This window comes from Macaca mulatta, chromosome 16 (genome assembly GCF_049350105.2).
Source record: "Macaca mulatta isolate MMU2019108-1 chromosome 16, T2T-MMU8v2.0, whole genome shotgun sequence".
Lineage (NCBI taxonomy): Eukaryota > Metazoa > Chordata > Mammalia > Primates > Cercopithecidae > Macaca > Macaca mulatta.
Window position 1 is genome coordinate 65,898,189 of NC_133421.1, and position 11,389 is coordinate 65,909,577.

The 11,389-nt window shown below is 49.0% G+C and overlaps 1 protein-coding gene across 1 annotated transcript; it reads right to left on the reverse strand.

The window, feature by feature from the left end:
* Window positions 1-4,331: 4,331 nt before the first annotated feature.
* Window positions 4,332-10,299, reverse strand: KRT9 (keratin 9). The gene is made up of 8 exons (XM_015119637.3): window positions 9,643-10,299; window positions 8,404-8,486; window positions 8,125-8,281; window positions 7,692-7,853; window positions 6,795-6,920; window positions 6,449-6,672; window positions 5,590-6,038; window positions 4,332-4,464 (listed from the first exon to the last, which is right to left on the reverse strand). Exons 1-8 carry the CDS (start codon window positions 10,297-10,299, stop codon window positions 4,445-4,447), a joined length of 1,878 nt encoding a protein of 625 aa, XP_014975123.2. The 3' UTR covers window positions 4,332-4,444.
* Between the last annotated feature and the right edge of the window lie 1,090 nt (window positions 10,300-11,389).

Genomic DNA, 11,389 nt, shown 5'->3' on the forward strand with positions numbered 1-11,389 from the left:
ATTCTTCAGTTTTAAAGTGTGCTGTCCTGAGGAGAGTGATGAAATCTCACACTGCCCCACTCTGTCCAGCCCAGGAGAGGAATCATCCCTTTGTCTAGCTCTCCACACTGTATATACCACCCACCCGCTAGTCACTTAGTTACTGTCTCAGTTGTCAGATCAACTGTCACAGTACTGCCATGCTTGCGTTCCCTTATTTTACTTCATTATGACCCCAAAGTGCGAGAACAGTGATGCTGATAATTCAGATTTGCCAAAGGGAAGCTGCAAAGTGCTTTTTTTTTTTTTTAAAGACAGAGTTTTGCTCTTGTTGCCCAGGCTGGAGCACAATGGTGCGATTTTAGCTCACTGCAACCTCCGCCTCCAGGGTTCAAGCGATTCTCCTGCCTCCTGAGTAGCTGGGATTACAGGTACGCACCATCACGCCCAGCTAATTATGTATTTTTAGTAGAGACAGGGTTTCTCCATATTGGTCAGGCTGGTCTCGAACTCCCAACCTCAGGTGATCCACCCGACTCCCAAAGTGCTGGGATCACAGGCACGAGCCACCGCGCCCAGCCAGCAAAGTGCTTTCTTTAAAAGAAAAGATGACAGTTCTCAACTTACTAAGGAAAGAAAAAAAATCATATGCTGAGGTTGCTAAGATCTACAGTATAAGATATTTTGAGAGAGACCACATTCACATAATTTTTATTACAGTATATTGTTATAACAATTCTATTTTATTAGATATTGTTGTTAATCTCTTACGGTGCCTAACTTATAAACTGTATCTTTAGTATGAATGTGTAGGAAAAAGCACAGTGTATATAGGTCTAGGTACTATCCACAGTTTTGGGCATCCACTCGGGATCTTCGAATGTATTCCCTGTGAAATAAGGAGGAACTGCTGGGCATTTTTCCAGGATGTGCAGAGAATCAAACTTGGAGGGTATGCAAACAGAGACATTCCCCAAATCCTGCTCAAGGATTGCTCTAGGAACACACCACTGCTGTCACTGCTGGCCACCAAAATAGCAGCTCAAACTATTGATGGTGGGCACTGCATATCTTTGCCAGAGCCGCCGCTATTGCTTCCTCAACAAACCACATGTCTCTGCCCAGCCTTGTTCCTGCCGTAACAAATTCCACTCAGCACCTCCTTTACATCAAAAGCAAAGTCCTTCACTCCAATGGTGTGCAATGGTTTAAAAAAAAAAAAGTCTTGTGAGGGTGCACCTGAGTGGCAGGGCTGTCAGAGGCCCATGCCCTAGATGCAGGTGAGCTCGGAAAAGCACGTTTCTGGCCTCTCCCTCTGGAAGCTTCAGACTCAAGGTGGAGAATTTCCCAAACTGAGGTAGAGAAAAGATACATAAAATGGGCCGGGCATGGTGGCTCACGCCTGTAATCCCAGCACTTTGGGAGACCGAGGCAAGTGGATCACCTGAGGTCAAGAGTTCGAGCCCAGCCTGGCCAACATGGTGAAACCCCGTCTTTACTAAAAATACAAAACTTAGCTCAGCATGATGGCAGGCACCTGTAATCCCAGCTACTTGGGAGACTGAGGCAGGAAAATCTCTTGAACCCAGGAGGCGGAGGTTGCGGTGAGCTGAGATCGTGCCACTGCACTCCAGCCTGGGCAACAGAGCAAGACTTTGTCTCAAAAAATAAAAATAAAAAATAAAATAAATAAATAAATAAATAAGTAAAAAGATATGTAAAATGGTAGATGAGGAAGACAGCAGGTAGCAGAAAAAAAGCCAGAGAAGAGTGAACAGTTGCACATTAACAGTGGAGCACTAGAAATGGGATCACAGACTCTCACTGCTCAGGTGTCTTGCTAGAGCCACCTTTGACCCAGAAACACCGATGACCTGCCTGCTCCCATCTCCACAAATCCCAGGATCTTGAATCCCCCTGGGTTTCTGTGTCACTTCATGCCCTAAGCGTACTCTTACGTAACTCCTCTGCCAGTGATTTGAGCCAGCCTGTGGCCATTTGTGTTTTCCAAAAATGACCACACCAATATATCCCATTGCATATGCTGTTCTTCAACATGACATGCACACACCTCCATCTAGAGACGGGGTTTGTATTTGCTTTCTATTTCTGCTTAACAAATTACTGCGAACTCAGCAGCTTAAAACAGCACCCACGTATTAGCTGACAGTTCCACAGGTGTAATCGGATTCTCCCTGCAGGATATCACAAGGGTGAAATCAAGATGTCAGCCAGGCTGAGTTCTCATCTGAATTCTCATCTGGGGAAAATCTGCTTCCAAACTCTTCTTTGATCTTGGAAAACTTCAGTTCTTTGCAGTTGGAGGACTGCGATCTCCTTTTTCTTGCTGTCTCTCAGCTCCTAGAGCCCACACACATTCCTTGTTCCACGACCCCGTTTCATCTTCAGCCAACAAGGGCACATTGAAATCTTCCCAGACTTCAAATCTCTGACTTCTGTGACCAGTCAGACAAAACTCTTGGATTTTAAACGGTTCATGTGATGAAATCAGGTTTGCCAGATAATCTCTCTCTCTTGAGGTCAACGCATTTGAGAACTTAGTTACCAAAATCCCTTCACAGTAGCACCTAGGTTAGTGTTTGATCGAATAACCGGGAGAAGATACGTGTACAGTAGGGCCAGAAATTGGGAAAGCATCTCAGAATTCTGCCTACCACAGGTCTATGTCCTTTCGCTTGAATCTAGGCAGGCCTGTGACTACAGAAGAAGTGACACGGTGTGACTTCCCCATCCAGGTGATAAAAGTCAAACCGCCTCTTTCTGGCGGTTTCTCCCTTGGGACGTGTGTCTTGGGAGCCCTGAGCCAGCATGGAAGAAGTTGGGCTACCCTGAAGCTACCGCACTGGAGGGATCACACCGAACTCTCCACAGATACAGAGAGATGTCCAAGGAGCCCCAGTGAGGCCAGATATGAGTGACTAAGACTTCAAATGACTCCAGCCCCCAGCCTGTAAGCCGCAAGAAAACCAAGAGGAGCAGAGACAAGCAGTCCCCAACCAAGCCCTGTCAAAACTGCAGATTCATGAGCAAAATGAATTTTGTCATTTTAAGCCTCTATACTTTGGGGTAGCTTAATAGGCAGCTATAGTATCGGGTACATAGGCTGAGGGAGCCTATTTGTCCCTAGTGATAAAAAGGATTTTTGACTATCAGAATCTTTAGAGAATATTATTGGCTGCTATCTTGCGGAATGTCCCTTACTTTGCCTTGAAGGACTTTATTTATGCCTATATTTTTTACTCGAAATCTTCCAAGCAAAGACCAAGTCATTTTTGTCTTGTTTTCCTCCATAGTTAACACACGACATGCCAATACACTATGGTAGATCGTTTGCAAAAAATTGCTTCAGTTATTGCCCTCCCTATATCCATGCCCATTGCCATGTGACTTTGCAGTTCCTCCCCTCAAGAGAAGTCTATTTCCCCTGCCCTTGAATCTGGGCTAGGTTGTGACTTGGTTGGCCAATACAGTACAGCCAAAGTGACTTCTCTGAGCCTAAACCTCAAGAGGCCTTGCATGTTTCTGCTCATTATCTTGGAACACTTGCTCAAGCTAGTTGGCTGGAGGATGGGAGTCACATACCCCATTCATCCTCATCACCCCAACTAGCACCCAGCCAACTACCAGAGGAAGAGCCACCTGGCTGACTTGCAGTGAACCACAGATGCATAAAGGGAAACAAAGCTTCCCAGTCTAAACTGCAAAACTGTAAGCTAAATGAATGGTTGTTGTTTTCAGTCACTAAACTTGGGTTCCTTTGTTACAAGCAAAAGTTAACTAATAGAAAAGTGAACCCACACTCTTTATAACAGATTGATTATCCCTTTACTCTGTCACCAAGGACAGAATGCAGTGATGCGATCATAGGTCACTGAAGCCTCCAACTCCTGGGCCCGAGCAATCCTACCACCTCATTCTCCTGAGTAGCTGGGACCACAGGTGCCCACAACCATGCCTGTCTAATTTTTTTTTTAGTTTTTTGTAAAGACAGGTCTCACCATGTTGCTCAGGCTAGTCTTGAACTCCTGGCCCCAAGTGATCCTCCTGTCTCAGCCTCCCAAAGTGCTAGGATTACAAACATGAGCTACTATGTCCCGCCCACCCTATCCCTTCTTAATCCCAAAGAACAAATGGATCAAAGTCTGAGTTTGACTTGCAGTAGGAAAGCTTTATTATAGTCAAGATCATGCAGGGTGTGAGATCACCCCAGGCCAGAGAGAGGAAAGAGGTCTGTCTCCCCAACCCTGAAGTCATCAAAGCCAAGCAGGGTTGGAAGCCAGCGGAAAGCCAGAGGCATATATGCCAAGTCAGTCCAGTCCCAAACGGGCACAGGGGCTGGTTGCCAGCTATTCCTGATGTCAGGATCCAATAAGCAGGCTTCATCAGGGGTCTGCCCATCTGGGGATGCTCAGCTGGGGCTGGGCAGGAGAAGTTTACAGAGGCTCTAGTATCGCGAAAGGAAGCCTGTGGAGAGACAGAAGGGAGATGAGGGGGAGAAGGGAGGACTGTGAGCAGGAGCAGAGAGGTTGGGACTTGGGGAAAGATGGGGAAACTCAAAGTAAGGACACTAGAGCTCAAAGAGCTGGAGAATCCTGAGGTGGAAGGACTCTGGGTTCTCCCAATCTACTGGTCCCCATCTAATTCCTGAATCTCTGTTGCAGCAAACCTGGCAGATGCACCCCCAAGTCTGAGGGTGGGGAGCTTATGAGGCAGCCCCCTCCATTCAACAGATATGTTAGTCAATTATTTGGATATTGAGGCAAAAATGGCCCCAGCCTCACTCCTAGATGTACATCCCTGGCCCTGCAGTGCCACTGGACACACAAAACCACATCAGACACCCCACAGGGCAGCTCCCAGGCACCTCAAGTCTTCCCTGAGCTAAACATCCCCAGTCATATTACCCAGCCTTTTATTATAATTTCATATTACATTTTTATTTTATAAAACTCAATGTGTACATGGGAAAATTTTCCCTGATCTAGAGACCAACTCACCTGTGTGAGTCTTTCTTACATTTAGATTATGTTCATCCTTTTGGCAGTTGCATCATGCAATAGTTGTGCAAACCAACCACTGACTGCAATCTCTGAGTCTCTTTTCCAGCAGAACTGTTGCTGATCCAGGTCCCCCATCCTCATGAGGGTTGAAAGTACTGGCTGTGAAGCCCCACAGAGCTGAACCCCTCATTTGTGATTGTATGACTTTGAGCAAAGTAGTTATTTTAGTTATTTTCTCTGAACCTCATTTTCCTTAAAATGGGGATTATAATGAAACCTACTTCAAAGGGTGTATCATGATAATGCACAATTTTCAACCCATCTCCTACACTACTGAGACTCAGCCATGTGTAGATTTAGTCCTAGCCTCATCCTAGGCTCTGTCAAAAATAATGATCAATTGAGAACCAAGGGCATGTCTCTGGCACCTCATAGAGGTTTCCCTAACATCTAGCTCTATTCAGAATCTGTATTTCCCAGAGATTCAAAAATACTCAAAAAAAAAAAAAAAAGGGTGATACCTTGACTCTCCACCCCACAACCTAGAGTTGTGCCTCCCTCCACCCCACAACCTAGGATTGTCCCTTACCTTTTGTCTCATCTTGGTCACCAGATTTTGAGGAAGAAGACTGGGAATGGGATGATTTTCCGCTTCCTCCTCCATAGCCGCCACCACTTCCACTCCCTTCTTCACCACCTCCGTAGCTGCCTCCACTTTCACCTCCAAAACCACTTCCTCCACCATGGCTGCCTCCACTTCCTCCCCTGGACCCACTTCCTCCACCATAGCCACCCCCACTTCCTCCTCCAGAGCCACTTCCTCCTCCATAGTTGCCCCCACTTCCTCCACTATGGCCACCTCCACTTCCTCCGCTATGGCCACCTCCACTTCCTCCACCATAGCCACCTCCAGAACCACTTCCTCCACCATAGCTGCCTCCACTTCCTCCCCTGGAACCTCTTCCATAACTTCCTCCACTTCCTCCTCGACCTCCTTGGCCACCTCCAAGACCAATTTTTCCAGCTCCGGAGGATTCACTAGGAAAGAAAGAAAACAAGAGAGTTAAAATGAGCGGCCCAAACACACATATATGAGGATGGACCTGAACAGAGTCAGGACCCAAACATGAATCTCTGTTTTCCTTCCTGGGAGGCAGAGGACAGAGTCTGGGCTGGCACCATAGCTGGGAGGGTAGAGCCTCCAGCTGGGACTGTGGAGCTTTCCCCTCCCTGGAGCAGGGAGGCAGCGCCTTCCCTCAGTGTCACCATCCTCCTTCCCCAAAGCCCAAATGCACTGAGATCCCCACCGCCCCCAGGATGAAGAAGTCCTCAACCCATAAGACCCTGTGTATAAGAACTTCCCCCAGCTGCCTCTATCCAGAGGGACAGAAGGAGTATCAGAGGCCTAAGAGACCCCCAGGGGTTCCACTGAATCGTGGGGCACCTACAAGTCTTCCTGGCCTCCCTCAAGGAGGTTGCGGTAGGTCTGGATTTCTTGCTCCAGCCGCATCTTAATGCTGAGCAGAAGGCTGTATTCCTGATTCTGGCACTCGATCTCTTGCCGGACTTCAGTGATCTGGGCCTCCAAGTTACTGATCTGCTCCTGGATCATCTGCAGCTGGCCACAGTAGCGGTTCTTCGTGTCTTCCAAGCTCTTCTCCAGGGCTGCTTTCTAAGGGTCAAGAGAAGGCTTTAAGAGGGATGCTACATCATAACTCCTCTTCTTCCCACTCCTGGGCTGCAAAGCCTTCCTGTGCCCCACCTTGGCAAAGGTTCTACAGCAGAACTACCAACCTTGCTGAGCTGAGACTGCAGCTCAATCTCCAACTCCTGGACACCGTGCCGGAGCTGGGTCACCTCCTTGGCACTGGACTGCACCTCCTGACCACTACTGGATACCTCATTCTCGATCTGGGTTATCTGCAAAACCAAAGGCTCAGTAAGCATCAGGCTGGGCCAGGAGCTTCAGTGGGCAAGATTCTGCCCCATTCACCAGGATCTTCACCTGCAGGGCCAAGGCTGATCCAAAGCCAAGGACAAGTCTTTCTGAGTTCTGGGTACCCTCCAGCCATGAAGGTTTGTCCAGTCCTCTCAATATGACCTTCCCTCTCAACAAGGTTGCAAGATCCTTCACACTTTGTCTCACAACCATCTTTCTAATCTAACCTTATTCCAAACTTCCCCCACCTTTCACACACACACACACACACACACACACACACCACAGACCATGCCTTCATGTATGTGCCAGACTCTGGCTAGGCACTGGAGACTCAAGGAGGAAGAGAACCACCAAGGAGTTCAGTACAGTATGGGAGACACACTGTATCCCTCTCTTGTAGTCCTACATTACATAGCATTAGATTAAATTGTTCACGTTCTGCTTTTGTTCACACACATCTAATAAACTGTGAGCTTCTCAAGGCAGCAATCTTCTTTGGCTCATATCTGAGACATCAATACCTCTGAGACATCAATACTTTACATATAACATGGCACTGAGAAGCTACTTTGTAATGATGTTGGTATGCAGTGAATGAAGATGGTTGAATGACTTCCATTGGAAGATGGATAAATGACAGCTTCACTGAGAGATGGAGAGATAGGAGGATGAAGGAATGGGAGGCCGGAGGGATGGATATATGCATAGATGGAGGGGAGGAGGTTGAATGGGCAGCCCACTCTGCTCACCTGAGTCTCATATTGATTCTCGATGTCCTTTCTGTTCTTAGCAATGAGCTGCTCATACTCCTGACGCATGTCATTGAGGGTCTTGGTGAGATCTTTGCCAGGAGCAACGTTTATCTCCACATTGACATCTCCACTGTTCTGCCCAGTCAGCTGACTCATCTCCTGCCAGGGAGGAAGGGGAGATGAGGTCAGGGATAAAGTCCTCTGCACCACCTTTCAGATTTCTGCCTGTGGTCCCCACAGGGTACAAAAAGGGGACACAGTTGTGAAGCCAAAGCCCACCCACTACCATAGGTGATGCCAAGGAGAAGCTGAAAGTGTCCTCAAGAGCAAAGGAGAGGGTGTCTCCCAGGTAATTCTCCAAAGCTCCCCTGCTGTCTCAGCATTTCTGCTCCTCCCTCTCCCCAGTAAGCCATAAGCCCCAGCACCCTACCTCCTTATGATTCTTCTTGAGGGCCATCAGCTCCTCCTGCAGAGTCTCATACTGCATCTCCAGGTCAGACTTCTCCATGGTCAGATTGTCCAGCACCTGCCGCAGGCCATTGATGTCAGCATCCACTCCTTGCCGCAGGTTTTGCTCCATCTCGAACCTGCAGACCAGCCAGGGTAGAAAACAATCAAGACGGAACCAGGGCCTACCAGGACCTCCAGAGCACTGAGATTCAGGGGGTAAGGGCTGATGACAGGAGAGGAAAGGAGGAGCAGGGCTCACTTTATCCTGAAGTCATCTAGTGTCATGCGAGTGTTGTCGATGTCCACAAGAGTTTTGTTGTTGCCCACTGTCAGGTCCACAATCTGAAAAAAAATGACACAACCATGAAATCACACTGTGGACCACTGCTTGGAGGGCAAGAGGCCAGGCAAAGCCACAGGAGGTGAGGATTCCATTCAGGAAGATTCTCAAGAGGAATGAGGAACTTCCAACAGCTGGGACATGGCACAGACCCCTTCCAGGCTTCAGCGAAGATGTTTGGTGTGGCCTTCATTCATTCATTCAACAAATATTTGAAGATCTACTGCAAAGGGCATTGTAGGATTTAGAGATTACTGACATCCTGTTCCTCAAGGAGCCCACCATTGACTACAAAGTCAAAAGTGTCCTAAAAGAGTTCAAGGAAAGGAGAGGTGGCTTATGGCAATGGGAGATCAAGAAAGACTTCAGGAAGGAGGTGGCTGGCAATTGAATTGGGCGCTGAAGGATGGCTAGGGTGTAACATTAATAAATGAATGGAAGAGGTTTGGAGTAGAAGAAACAGCACATCCAGACACATGCAGGAGTGAAAACAAGAGGAATCACTGAATATACTGAAGAGTCAGACTGTGAGCTCCACCAGAACTCAGTCTAGCACATCACTGTGTCTACCCAGAGCAACCCTGAGGGTAGGCACTCCCTGAACTGAATGGCTGAATAAATGGACAGATAGATGGACATGTGGGTGGAGGGAGGGAGGGAGGGATGGATGGATGGATGGATGGATGGATGGATGGATGGATGGATAGATAGATAGCTTCCTTTCCCAGAGTTCTGGATCCTCTCCATCACTTGAATAACCAAATGTACAATCGGGTCCAAAATACCTTAAAAGATCAAGATACACTCCTAAAGAAGCCTAGGAGAAGTACAAAGGAAGAGAGAGTATTGACTTAGACCAGACCTAAAGGAGGTTCCACATCCAGTCCCAGCTCAGCTCATGTTAACCCAGGCCTCCTCTCTGCTCTGCCCAAACTCTGAAAGTTGAAGAAATGGAAATGAACCCTCAGAGCACAGGCCAAAGCCCTATCCTGGGATCCCCAGAAACCAAACACAAGTTTGTTTCTGATGAAAGCGTACATTTCCAAAATGTGGATTCCCTGGCTATTATCTGAGCTTAGAGTTTAGCATTTTACCTTTTTTGGAAGATAAAGAATGTAAGAGAAAAAGACCAAGACAGAGACAGTTTCCTGCACCTACCTGGTCCTTGAGATCATCAATAGTGTTGTAGTAAGAGGAGTAGTTCTTCCGGGTTGCAGCAGGGCCCTTCTTGTCATACCAATCCTGGATCTTATTCTCCAGGTCATTGTTGGCCTCCTCTAGAGCCTGTACCTTATCCAAGTAAGAGGCCAGCCGAGTATTGAGTTCCTGCATGGCGCTCTTCTCATTAGTAGTCAGAATACCACCATCACCGCCTCCAGCACCACCTCCAAAGCCCCCAAACCCACCCCCATAGCCACCACCAAACCCACCCCCATAGCTACCACCAAAGCCACCTCCAGAACCACCACCAAAGCCACCTCCAAAACCCCCAGAACTACCATAGCCTCCTCCAGAAGCACCACCAAAACCTCTGGAACCACCCCCAAAGCCACCACCTAAACTACTGGCACTAAAACCACCCCCAGATCCTCCGCCGTAGCTGTAGCCAAAACTGCCGCCACCTCCCCTCCCACAGACACGAGAGCTTCCCCCTCCATAGCCACTGGAAGAGCTGAATCGGCCCCCTCCTCCACCGCCCCCTGAGGAGCTGAAGCGGCTGTAGGAAGACCTTATGCTGCCCCCGCTGCCCACGCCGCCCCCGCCACCCCCGCCACTGCGGCTCAAGTAGGACGAGGAGAACTGTCTGCAGCTCATGACACGGCTGGTAGCTCACAGGTTAAGAAGCAGTGGTAGGAGTGCTGCCGGCTCCCAAGTGCAGGGTACAGAGCTGTCCCTGGGACTGCCTACTTATACCCCCAGCTGAAGGTGGCACACCTAGGTGTGCCCTTGGTCTGTGCCAGCCTCCCCCCACAGACCTGAGGGAGGTCTGGGATACGGAGGCAGCTCGGCTGCCCCAGGCTCAGCGTCCTTTGGTGACTGCCTGGGGGCGACCCAGCCTTTATCCATTGTGTGGGATAATTTGATGATATTAGGCTGTCAGGGCCACCATAAATCAGCTCTACTGCCACAGGGGTGACCTAGATCCTGGAGCCTGGTCTCTGGCTGGCCCCAACAGCAGGTCTGAGACTTAGCCCCTTCAGGAGAGAAACTCGCAGGAGCAGAGTCACCTCCTCTATTGATGGTCAGTGCTGTCTGCATCCCTCCTTGCTCCCACCTTGTGCCCACTGTGGGCTGAGCTGGAACCAGGGTACTAAGGAGTTATCACAGAGGAGGGGGAGGCACAGCCCCTGCCCTTGTAGAGCCCCAAAAGGATGAAACCAGTCCTCGCTCTCAGGATCCTCAAGGCTTTCTGTGGAGACTGAGGCTCTGCCCTTGGGAGATTCCAGTTTGATAAGAAGACAACAGGCATGGCCAAAAGATGGAGAGAGGCACCCAGACCTTGCCCGCCGGCGCTCAAGGACAGCGTGCAGAGTTCACACAAAGGGCTGGGAGAAGAAAGTGGACCAAATAAACAAGGGGGTGCTGACACTAGCTGACCTCTGAGCAGGAATGCAAGTGGCTCGACAGTTCTGGTCCTTTTGCAGGGCCCAGCAGGGAGCGTGGCATTGACCTTGGTCGAGTGCCTACCCAATACGGAGCTCGGGAGGGGATACAGAGATGTGTGACTTATCCCTGCTCCTGGCAGAAACTTGGATGTATATTCTGGTCACCAAGGCCAGAAGAGAATGGTGAAGAACGCGCTGGTCTCCGGTCTGCCTACCTGAGCTCCATCCAGCTCCATGCTCATGAGCTGTGTGACTTTGATAAGTTACTTAACTACTCTGTGCCTCAGTTTCCTCCTCTG

What these genes read in the sequence shown, in the direction of transcription:
- KRT9 (XM_015119637.3), bottom strand. Translation starts at nt 10,299, where the DNA reads ATGAGCTGCAGACAGTTCTCCTCGTCCTACTTGAGCCGCAGTGGCGGG. An exon ending in TCAAGAAGAATCATAAGGAG is followed by an intron (nt 7,854 to 8,124) that starts GTAGGGTGCTGG and finishes CCTCCCTGGCAG; the next exon opens with GAGATGAGTCAGCTGACTGG. An exon ending in TGACCAAGATGAGACAAAAG is followed by an intron (nt 4,465 to 5,589) that starts GTAAGGGACAAT and finishes GTCTCTCCACAG; the next exon opens with GCTTCCTTTCGCGATACTAG.